General features: G+C 48.0%; 5 protein-coding genes across 5 annotated transcripts in view; 2 read left to right on the top strand and 3 right to left on the bottom strand.

Moving 5' to 3' along the window:
* Positions 1 to 176, bottom strand: part of M421DRAFT_408446 (uncharacterized protein) — a gene marked incomplete at its 5' end in the record, with an annotated part of 2,854 nt that extends 2,678 nt beyond the window's left edge. The window contains one exon of the mRNA XM_033590349.1: positions 154 to 176. Coding sequence (XP_033451310.1) covers positions 154 to 176 — 23 coding nt within the window. The remainder of the gene's footprint in view (positions 1 to 153) is intronic.
* Positions 177 to 975: 799 nt separating this feature from the next.
* Positions 976 to 1,594, top strand: M421DRAFT_408440 (uncharacterized protein). The gene has a single exon (XM_033590348.1). It carries the CDS (start codon positions 1,171 to 1,173, stop codon positions 1,561 to 1,563), a length of 393 nt encoding a protein of 130 aa, XP_033451309.1. The 5' UTR covers positions 976 to 1,170; the 3' UTR covers positions 1,564 to 1,594.
* Positions 1,595 to 1,604: 10 nt separating this feature from the next.
* M421DRAFT_338703 (uncharacterized protein) lies at positions 1,605 to 3,569 on the top strand. Its single transcript, XM_033589443.1, has one exon. The coding sequence runs from the start codon at positions 1,848 to 1,850 to the stop codon at positions 3,426 to 3,428; it is 1,581 nt and encodes a 526-aa protein (XP_033451308.1). The 5' UTR covers positions 1,605 to 1,847; the 3' UTR covers positions 3,429 to 3,569.
* A 2,050-nt stretch (positions 3,570 to 5,619) lies between these two features.
* M421DRAFT_417705 (uncharacterized protein) lies at positions 5,620 to 6,714 on the bottom strand. Its single transcript, XM_033591570.1, has one exon. The coding sequence runs from the start codon at positions 6,622 to 6,624 to the stop codon at positions 5,800 to 5,802; it is 825 nt and encodes a 274-aa protein (XP_033451307.1). The 5' UTR covers positions 6,625 to 6,714; the 3' UTR covers positions 5,620 to 5,799.
* Positions 6,715 to 7,177: 463 nt separating this feature from the next.
* Positions 7,178 to 11,264, bottom strand: M421DRAFT_2584 (histone-fold-containing protein; the record flags this gene model as incomplete). Its single annotated transcript, XM_033588662.1, has 4 exons — positions 7,178 to 7,396; positions 10,834 to 10,931; positions 10,976 to 11,158; positions 11,207 to 11,264. Coding segments are annotated over 4 exons (558 nt in total), but the record flags the coding sequence as incomplete, so codon positions are not given.
* Positions 11,265 to 11,289: the final 25 nt, after the last annotated feature.

Raw genomic sequence — 11,289 nt, 5'->3', positions numbered from 1 at the left:
GTCCAGCGGCATCACGAAGCGCTTACTCCACAGTGGACCTCCGCCATGGCCTCCGAACGTCACGCCGCTGATTCCTATAGTAAGTACAGCTTGTACTTTGACATGTTAGAGCTCAAAATAAGCGAGAAGGGTATAGAGCCTGAGCACACATACAATATGGATGAGAAGGGCTTCATGATTGGGAAGATTGGCAAGCAGAAACAAGTGTTCAGCAGGACAAGCTACAGCAATAAGCGCTTCCGGCAGGCCTTAGAGGATGGCAACAGAGAGTGGGTAACGCTTATAGCGTGCGTTGGGGCTTCTGGAGTCGCACTTCCTCCAGGCCTGATTATGGCTGGAGACTCCGGCAACGTCCAAGACGCATGGGTGCGAGATATCAAGCAATTGAAGCATCGCTGCTTCGTCACAGTCACCCCAAGTGGCTGGAGCAACGACGACGCTGGCCTCGGATGGCTACAACAAGTCTTTGACGAAGAAACCAAGGCCTCAGCTCGTCGCAAGTGGCGATTGCTCATTATTGACGGTCACGGCAGCTATATAAGCCGCTCATTTCTGACGTACTGTCATCAACATAAGATACTTGTGGCGATATTTCCTCCCCACAGTACTCACACGCTCCAGCCAGCTGACGTTGTCCTCTTCAAGCCGCTATCGACAGCGTACTCACAGCAATTGACACAGCAGACTCAGCGCTCCAAAGGCTTGTTGCTGGTGAAGAAAGGCAGCTTCTTCTTGTTATTTTGGCCTGCTTGGCTGCAATCGTTTACTAAAGACAACATACTCAAAGCCTTTGAGGCAACAGGCCTTCAGCCGCTTAATTGCGATAAAGTACTCAAGCGCTTCCCCAAAGGAGCTGCCACTCCGTCCACCCCTCCGCCGCCTGAGGCAGGTACAACAGCACGCAAAATAATAAGGAAGTTGGACTCTGTTGTGGGCGATAGGTACTCTAATGAAGCAAGAGCTCTCCACCACGAGGTACACCACCTCGCGATTAAGAATGAGCTGCTCAACAATGACGTACAAGGCCTTACAGAGTTGCTTTTAATTAAGAAGAAGCAGGATAAGAAAAGCAAAGCGCTTACTTTAGTTAAGCCATTGTTAGACTACTAGGGTGGCGCGAAGTGGTGGTCGCCTCAATTGTTCAAGGAAGCCCGCCACAGAGAGTGGATTATGAAGGAGACCGCGCATGCAGAGAAGCTTGAAAAGGCTAACGTCAAAGAGCTTAAAGCTGCTAATAAGCTATACAACAACAAGATCAAAGAACAGAAGCGCGAGGCAGCTGCTGCGGCGAAGGAAGTGCGTGACCGCAAGTGCGCGGAGGAACGCGTAGCGATTGATGCTCGCAAAGCTCAAAGACTCAAGGATAAACAAGCTCGCGACGCTCAAAAAGCCAGCCAATTGCCTAACAAAGGCAAGCGCAAAGCTTCAAAAGCACCTCAGGCACCTGCAGCCAAAAAGCGTCGTTCTGCGCAGCCTCGAAGTGGTGCTGTTGCTGCAGCGGCTGCTCCGCCTCGCGGCACTCACACAACCCGCAGCGGCCGCACCGCAACATTATATAAATAGTGCTTTCGGCAAATGAATTGCATACATCAATTGACTATAATACTAACAAACCTCGTGATAATTACTATCGTGGCTGTTTCTACAGCCTCATTTTGCTATGGTGCGTGAGGTGGGTGCTGCGTGCGGAACGCGGAACCGTGCGGCACGAGCTCCGGCACGGTAGGCTATCAGCATATCGGAATACGAACAGTATCCTACCACATCTAGCATAAACAGAACGCGTTAAAGAAGCTTAGATAGTCACTTTTAAGGTACTGCAATAATTTTCTAGTGTTAAAGTTACCATGAAGCGTAAATCGAACTGGAACAACGATCCGCCGGCGAGCAGCAAGACCAGCAGACCTGCGAAACGTCATCGGAGACCCACTCAAATATTCGATCAAGGCGTCAATCGCGCTCCTCCCACTCCACCGTCAACAGTAAGGCGTCTCGTACGCTTGCGAGAACCGACTCCGCCGCAAAATCAAGATGCGCCAAGCCCGCTGGAGGCGGCGCTGTTCGTGGCGGAGGATGAGGATGTGGAGGAGCAGGCGGCCGACGCTGGGTCAGACGATGACAACGAGGTGGATGAGCAGGTTGAGAATGCGTTAGCTGCTGCCACCGCTGTAGAGGACGTTACTGCGGACTCACATGGTGAAGCTACTGCAGTGTCCGCTCAATCAAGCCAGGCACAGCGTCCAGAGTCAGAACGAATCGACGAGGAGCCGCACCTGCATTGGAACTATCGCGCTTGGTGGACGCTAGGGAAGAATCCAATTCCTCAAGCAGCTGTTGCGAAGCGTAATAAGCCGCTATACACGGTTGATGAGGACAGGGTGTGGCAATGGGCGGATGGTGTCGTAGATAAGCAGCTGCCGCGAGTAGCGATCATTGACAGCTTAACAGCAACGCTCTACTATACCAGTGGCCGCCAAGCCAAATCTGATAGGTGTACTATAGCACTACAGCGACAGCAAAATGCTGCTGGGCGAAGTGTTGTAGGAAATTGGTTTGATTTTGAAGAGGAGCTGGCTGAAATGGATAAAGAGAGCAGCCAGATAATGACCTGTGACTTCGATTTAGTGTTGAGAGAGCAGCAGATGCCTCAGCCATCAACTCAGCCGGCATCTCAACTAGCTCGAAGTGCTCGTCGGCCAGGCATTGTTACTGCGATTATGGAAGAGGGTCTTGCTGGTGTTGTTACCAACGAGCGCTTTGCTACTGGTAACGCCATTGGTATAAGAGACCACTGGAGATGTCAGAACGAGCGCTGTTCGAACAACCCAGGCGTTTGCTGGGTGCGCTTGCCGCCAGGTCGTCAAGTTGAGCGAGTTGGCGATCACTATCCTCTCAACGGCAACAGCGTCTCCAACTGGGCGAGCGCTATCACGCGGCAGGAGTGTACTGTAGAAGAGCCATCGCAGGACCTCCAGCTGCAGTTCATTATGTCGAAAGACCGCGTCGAACGAGAGAACAAGCGGCGGAGGAAGTCATCTCCAGCGTCGTCAGGCTCAAACTCTAGCATCGACAAGCTTACAAAGGCGATACTTGTCGGCCATCTTGCTCAGTTGAAGCAGCCACAGCAGCAGCAGTGTCAACATCAATTGGAGCATGAGTATCATCAGCCGCGAGTATGGCGAGACTTCGATTGTACTCACCGCGAGCTGGAGCAGCATACTCACAACTTCTTCGATTACTGGCTCGCCTCATCCCTACACCAGGTGGATGCGATAAAGGAGATCAAGAAGCTCGTTGTCACAAACCACCAGTACAATATCAACATGCTAATGGACAACGAAGACGGCATGTCGTTCTTAACGTGGGTTAAGCACTTCAAGCAAATCCCTGTAATGCATGCGCATATGCGGAGGAAGGCGCATGAATAGAGAAGAAGCTATGCTGGTTTAACACTAACAAATCAACAGATTATTAGAGAGTGTGAAACAGATAGTGAACTAAGCGGTAGTCCTTATCCAGAGAATCAGGTGCAGCGACTACGTGAGCAGCGAGAGCAAGAAGAGAGGATGCCGTTAGGAGAAGTTAGCGGGAATTAAATGTCTTGTTATCTCAAGTAGAAGTACAATGCTTAATAAAGTACATAACTTGCTATGCTTGTAGTGTTGAGGTAGTAGAGCACTGTACTTTGTACTTGTGCCGAGTGAGAGAGACTACGCATCGTCAACACCTACATACCCACACTTCCTGTACCAGCTTCTGCAGTCAACTTTGTAGCAACTGTTAAGTACAGCAAGCTCCATAAAGAAGCGAAAGTCAAGCCACTCCTCCTGCTGTTGATAGTGCCGCTTCATCCAGCTTTTCAGCACTTTAAAGGTCTTCTCAATAGGGTTGTAGTCGGGTGAGTATGGCGGGAGGTACTCTAATTGTATGCTGAAGTTCCTACAAAGCTGAACAATTGCTGGCGATCGATGGATTGACGCGTTATCCAGCAGCAGTACGTGGTAACCAGGCGTGAGGTGCGGCAGCACATCATCGCGCAAGAACTCCTCCATATATTCAGCAGTGATTGCGCCTTGGAAGATGCGGTGCGCAAGGTAACCATTCACTGTCATTGCTGGCAGTAAGCTCCATCGTTCTGACCTTTTCATAGAGTAACTCAACGACACTGATTGCCCAACAGGGCCCCAGCCATACTTGCGATCGCCAGTACGCTCGTTGCAAGCACTCTCATCTACTGCAACAATCTGCTCTGCCGTATAGTTTTGCTGGCACCGTGCCTGGAAGACTCTCCGGAGAGCGTCAGATTGCTCTGCTGCCTTCTTTGATGCGATCTTGCGACTCCATTTTATCCGCTTCAGCTCACGAGACACAGTAGCAATGCTCACATGTATGCCAAACTCTTCTAACATCCAGTCTCTCATCTCTTCGAGGTATGCCTGTGGGCGGCCAGCTAAATACTCGCGCAGTCGAGTCCTGTGTCGCTCTCGGAGCGACAGGGGCCGCCCAATCTTTACAAGGGCCGGTGCGTACGGCTGACCCCAGTACGCCATATTCCGTCGCTTTGATGCTGTACAATCTCGCGAGACTCCAGTCTGAGTGTATATTTGGGCGTCGCTGACCCCAGCAGCGATTCGATCGAGTACAGCTTGTAGAACTGCAGGCTCTAAGTAGCTGCGTGTGGTGCGGACCATTGCTACAACACCAAGAAAACAATCGCAATAGCCTAATTATGAGTAAATCGACAGCTTCAAGAAACGCTGTACTGCACGATCGCTCTCAATTCTAGATGGTTGACATTTGCCATACAAAAACGTCCGTGCGCGGGAACACCCCGCAAGTCACGGGGTGTAGCCAGCCTTTTGCAAACAATAATATACAGCAGACTCGCGATCGGCATGTCGAGGAAATGATCGTGGCTCCCCTGGTGTCGGAGGAACAGCTTTGCTGTCCTCTGCCGTTGCTAAACCATTTCTCTAAGTCGCTGGAGTTCCTCTTCGCAACCTTCAATCGCATTAGCAGGTACGCCATCTGGTGGAAATGGTGATGACCAACTTGAAGCCGTGCTTTCGACCACGCCAATGTCCGAGGTAGTCGCATTGCAATGACTTCCGCATACACCGAACGCACCGCACATCTGCTGACATCTTTTGGCACTTCATCTTGACCCTGCGACATTGCAGACAAGCCTGCGGTCTTGCAGCAGATCAGTGACCGGTAATTACAGAATTGTTTTTAAGCGGACCTACGCGGCTTTGGAGGACCGACAAGTGAGCGTCTCATCACTCTCCATCTTCGTGGGGCTCAGACCAAGCTCTGTGGGCACAGTGATCGGAGTATCTTGAACAGTTTCGGAGATGGGGCCAGTTGCAGGCGTACTGCAACTGTGATGACCGTGTTTGTTTGGTAAGATGTCTTATCGGTGGCATCTCTGCACGCTTAGGTACCGTGTCCGCCGGGTCCATGCACGCCTTGGGTCTGTGCACGAATTCGGCACATCGTCAACAGCACTAAAGTGATCCTGTAACGGTTGAGAGGAGAAGCAGATCACGTGTTATTGGCGGTGGTCTGGTGCTACTTCCTCATGTTGTTGGGCACCTCTTACCTCAGCTGCATCAAAAACACGTTATCAAAACAGACCCCGCAGCGAGCCTTGGAGAGCAAAGATACAAGCAGGACAACAACACGGAAGAACACAATACACTCGTTTATATATTTGCCCTTGATACCGCAACAACATTACTGGTAAGGCGTACCTGCACGTTGTTTAAGTCTACAACATAGTCCCTACTAGGCCATCTCTCAGCCGACGATGTTGTCGCACATACCCTCCATACATATTGCGATGACCTCAAACTTCTGATTGTTCCGTGCGATACCACTGGTATTTGTCTTGAGGAAGCAATTGTATGGCGTGATTCCGCTCTCCACCATGGCCAGCGTCTGATTCCACCATGCCGGGATAAAGCCAGCCCCGACACACGATCGATCGCCAGTTTCCTTGATGGAGTTGTACTGGGAACAGGATTCTATGCAGTCTGACTGTGTCGCTACAGACATCGAAATGAGGTCGTAGGATAGCCAGCCTTGGCCGCAGACAGTCGTGTATGGAATGTTGAGCATGAAAGACCGGGCTTTGAAAGAGCGGTACGGGTCTGCGGAGCTGCAGCCCGAAGATGGCTGCACAATTGTGCGTTCGAAGACGCCTGAAGCGTCTCTTTCTGCAGTGCTAGAGGGTGTGGGCGTAGCAAGGGATGCTGACGATGCGGATGACGAGGATAAAGCTGGTACTGATGCTGATGCACTTTCAAGCGAAGTGGTTCCCTTGGAGCTGTTGCGCTCTATCGTCTTTCCAATGAATCCTCCGGCTACTCCAGCGATTGTCATCAAAATCAATCCGAGAAGCAGAAGCAACGACCAGCGCCTATGCTGGAATTGAGACTGTTCGATCTTGCTAGATGCAGGTGGTGATTCCAATGTCTCATCGACGGTATGGAGAGCGTAGACAGTCGAATGGGGTTGCGGGCTTTCGGGCACAGAGTATTTGTAAAGTGAAGAACGATCCAGGCTCCTAACCGTTTCTGGCAGGTCGCTGTGAAGCGGGGGTGCGTCTGTCGCCCTCATCATTTCTTAATTCGACCAGAGCAGGCAAAGGAACTGGAGTGTTTTCAGACAGTGTACATGCACCGTGAGAGATTATTATTCTGTGGCGATCAGTATCGATTCGGCCCCCATAGCGGTGCCGCTCGCATGTAGGTCTCAAGTATGCAGGCAAGGCGTACCTATCAGAGCTAGGCAGTAAGCGCGCGCAGTATTCTGATTCTTTGGGCACAAGCGAGATTACCGTGGCACACGCTGTGGCGCACGGCCCCGCGTGCCGCCCGCCCAACCACCCTCAGTCACTTTTCAGAAATGAGGTTATTGAGCCACGTACAATGGCTATTATCGCGAGATTTTGTAGTAGAGTAATGTATTAATGTAAACAACAGTCTACAGTAAAAGATTAATAATTCTTAGTAGCGGTGCAGCTGCTGCGGGTGGTGTGGGTGCGAGCTGGCAGAGGAGGACTTAGAACAACAGCACCACAACAAGGCGCCACAACACAACACTTTTTAGCTGCAGGCATCCTAGGAGTAATTAAAGCTTTGCGCTTGCCTTTTTTAGGCAATTGGGAGGCTTTTTAAGCGTCGTGAGCTTCTTTATCCTTCTCCCTTTGCAGTTTGCGAGCGTTGATTGCTGCGCGCTCTTTGGCGCGCTCTCTGTCACGAACAACCTTCGCCGCAGTAGCCACCTTGCGCTTCTGTTCTTTAATCTTATTGTTGTATAGCTTATTGGCAGCCTTGGGCTCCTTCACTGAGGCCTTTTCAAGCTCCTCTGCATGCGCAGTCTCCTTCAGAATCTGCTCTCTGTGGCAGGCTTCCTTGAACGATCAAGGTGACCACTAGTGAGCTCCTCCCTAGTTATCTAACGCTGGCTTGACTAGATTAATGTAGGTGTAGGGCGAGTCGCCCACCAGGGCAAGTCGCCCACTTTTGCTAAGACCCTCCCCTATTAAACCCTATTATAACGTACTCCACAAGCGAGCTGGCCACCCAAGCGAGCTGGCCACTTTTGCCAAGACCACACCGAACTTCACTCTCCCTGTAATGCCTCAACGCAACAACGTAAAAAAGCCTTTAAATAAAACACATATACAGCTTGCCCTCTAGGCTATCTAGCAAGACGCGACACTAAGCGTGCGACGCGCTGCAGCAATATACTAGGTCTCTTAAAGCACCCTAGGCACGCGACTTATGTAACAACGCTCTACGAACAGTGACCCGATACCACTAGGATACGGTTCTAGCGACTCATGACCATGGCCCTTGTCGCATAGCATAAGTTCAGACCAAACTACCACTAAACTGTTATATATAAGGAGCAAGGAACTGTAGCATTGTAGAGTAGTTTTTCTGTATCCTTTTGTACAAGACCTATAACCTGTTTTATCAGTGAGCGCCCCACCTCAGTGAGCGCCCCACGAACACCAGCGAGGCGTACGCGCAGCGACGTAGCTTAGCACCACAACACAAATTTTGTACTCTTACAATAGTATAGTATTATTTAGAAGCGTTACTGTTATTTATATCCTTAATTTCTACCTTATAGGTGTAAGAGCTGTGCCTAATCTTACTACAACAGCTACAGCATTGCCCTGCGCACACCCTCTTTGCTAGCTCCTTACCCTCCTCACATCTGCTACCCTCCCTTTTAGCAATTAAGTCTAATACCTTGCTAACTATTAATATCTCCTCTGCCTGTATATAGCGTCTCCTGCAACTTTTACACTTTGTTACTACTTTAGTAGTAGTATTAAGGCGCACTATCTCTACGTGCATTAATACTATCTTATAAGCTATCTACTGCGCGCCTTTTATTAGCTACTGCACCTGCTTATTTAGTAAACTTGCAAGAGACCCTTAATAGATTTTTATCCTATTTTAAACTAGTGTTAATTGCGCCTCTATTTCTTTAGTGTTGTGTGGTGTTTTTGCCTCCTAAGCAGCGTCAACTTGCTGTGGTGGAGTTTGTGTACGCAGCTGCACATCTAGCTTTAATAACACAGCCTGTAGATTATGTAGAGACAATCTAGCGCCTTAAAACCCTACGCAAGCATTCTCTCTTATAAACACCTTCTTAAAAGCTACTTTAAAGGCTAGTAAGAAGGTCTGTTTGTGAATATAGTTAATATAATCACGTGCTAAGGCTAAGATCTAATTACTGTACGCGTGCTTTAATAGCAAGAAACAGGCAACGTTAAGCAGCTGCAGGAGGTGTGACGAGTGTAGAGGCATACAGAGGGCAATAATCTTCTTCTCCTTGCAGTGATCCTAGAAATCTATTAAGCAATAGCTCTTGTGGCTGTTAATAATTAGCAGCCTATATACTCCTACAGGCCTCACATGCGTATTAAAGTAACTAAGCTAGGCAAGCGCTAGATTGTTGTTTATCTAGCCTGTTAGGCTTACTTAAATAACCTAATTACGTAGGAGGTCCTTAGTAAACTAGTTAGAGATAAGAACCTTGCTAGCAAAGATAAGGAAGGGTAGGATAACACGCCCTATTACGCTAACGCCCTGTATTAACGTAGTCTACTTACAATTACTAGGCTAAAGCTTCTTTGCTTTCCTAGGTTTCTCTATGCCTGTTATAATAAGTTATAAAGATATCTTGCCTATTAGGAAGCTAGACTTGTTAAAGTTATATATATTATTATCTATAATACTGTACTTTGCCTTTATATTCTAAACTAGCGTGAACTAGGGCGTAATAATTGCTAGGTCTTTGTAGAGAGCTTGCTAGTAATTGTATAGATAAGTCTAGCGCATGCGCAGCTTAGGTGTACGCTTAATAAACCTTTCAACCTAGCATTTACTAACAGGCTTACTGCCGCAGTCGCGCAGCAGTCTATTAGCTATATCTTGTACGTGTAGCTTTAAGGGCAGTACTCTATGTAGGTTCTTATTAAGTATACACTGCAGAATCACCTCCTCTTCTAGCTTTGTTAGGCACTTTAATCTAGGCTTGTAGTTATGTCTAGAGGGCTTCCTGTTATATTATTATTATATTGTCCTACAAGGAACACTGTATACTGCCTTAGCATGTTGCAGGCTTATAATTAAGTTGTATTTAATGTTAGAGAGGGCAAGCTGCACGTTAGCTTTAGTATAGGGCTTGTGAGGTTGTGGTTGTTAAGACATTACGCGTTGAGTGTCGCGCATGCGCTTTGCTGGTGTTCGTGGGGCGCTCACTGAGGTGGGGCGCTCACTGATAAAACAGGTTATAGACTTATAATAACTAACTCTTAAAACCCTACTAAATCCTTCCCCTTTGCCTTCTATTACTCTTATTTCTGCAAATGCATTCTATTTTAATATAAAAAGAAAAGAAAACAAATTCTTTATAACTAGTTTAACGTAAATACTAAGCGAGTGAGCCATTGAAGCGAATGAGCCACCCCACCAAATTTCTATACCCTACAACTATAAATCAACTATCATCGGAAAAGTTTTTCAAAATCCGGCCTAGACTGGCTGTTGCTGACAGTTGTGGCATAGTCGTGCAACAGCCGTTCAACAGCCCCAACAGCCCCAATTTGCGCCTAACAGCCCTAATTTCGCGCTAATATTACTAACAGCTAAAACACTAAGTGCCTATATTTAATAGACTTAAAATAATATTGCAATATTGTTATATAGCTACCCTTAGTGCTAGCACTAGCATTAAATATTTAAAAATTGCGAAATTTCACATACAGATAGAGCAAAATTGTAGATTTAAAATAAGCAAAATATTATTATTGTAGGCCTACTACAACGCAAGTTATAGAGTGTTAAAGGTTTGTTTGTTAAAGGTTTGTGTTTTGAAGTTGCAACAGCACACCATAGCAGCTGCAGCTGCGCCCGCACACAACGTAGCAGCTGCAACAGCATACAGCTAGACTGGCGGATGGGTAGGGTAGGGTAGGGTATAGGTATAGTCACGTGACTAGTGGGTAGGAACTAGGTAGGGTATACGAGGTACCCTACCCAAAGGGTTTGGGTAGGGTAGCACGTGACTGGGTATAGGTATAGGTAGGGTAGCACGTGACTAGGTATAGGTATAGGTAGGGTAGCTAGGTAGGGTCTAGGAATGGGTAGTCATCAGCTATTTTTAGAAAGTTCTGCCAATAACTTTTATCACAGTGATTCATCACAGTGTGCAAAATTCCAGGTTGGTAATACACTAGTTCTACATTCTCACTATTTGCGGGGTCTACTTAAAGCTCTACTTGCAATGCCTGAATTATTTTCTCACGCTGAAGCCAGTGTACTTTCGCTTGTAGTGCAGTGCAAGCTTAGAGTCCTTCTGCTGGATAGTGACCCTTTTGCCATGGATAGCGTTCAGCTGGCAGTCTAAATTTGTTAGATACGTGCAGTAGATGGTAGGGAAGACTTACCCTCAAGATGACCAATGACGAAAGCCTCTGTTGCCTCCTGCAGAGCATGTATTGCTGTGGCCTGGAAGCGCAGGTCTGACTTGACGCTAGCTGCAAGCTCACGACAAAGACGCTGGAAGGGCAGCTTCCTTAGAAGCAGTTCGCAATCCTTCTGATAGCGCCTAATCTCCCTGAGCGCAATGGCTGTCTATTGTTAGTAAAGAACTGTGATAAATAACTGTGATAACTTACTGCCTGGCTTGTACCTCCTCTTCTTCTTCTTGGCTGGGGTGCTGGCAGCAGTAGGGCTGGCTTTGGTAGCGATCGATTTGCGT

This window comes from Didymella exigua, assembly GCF_010094145.1.
Source record: "Didymella exigua CBS 183.55 unplaced genomic scaffold M421scaffold_6, whole genome shotgun sequence".
NCBI lineage: Eukaryota > Fungi > Ascomycota > Dothideomycetes > Pleosporales > Didymellaceae > Didymella > Didymella exigua.
The sequence above is the reverse complement of the archived record's forward strand: the minus strand, read 5'-3'. Positions and strand labels throughout refer to the sequence as shown.

What these genes read in the sequence shown, in the direction of transcription:
- M421DRAFT_408440 (XM_033590348.1), top strand. Translation starts at nt 1,171, where the DNA reads ATGAAGGAGACCGCGCATGCAGAGAAGCTTGAAAAGGCTAACGTCAAA.
- M421DRAFT_338703 (XM_033589443.1), top strand. Translation starts at nt 1,848, where the DNA reads ATGAAGCGTAAATCGAACTGGAACAACGATCCGCCGGCGAGCAGCAAG.
- M421DRAFT_417705 (XM_033591570.1), bottom strand. Translation starts at nt 6,624, where the DNA reads ATGATGAGGGCGACAGACGCACCCCCGCTTCACAGCGACCTGCCAGAA.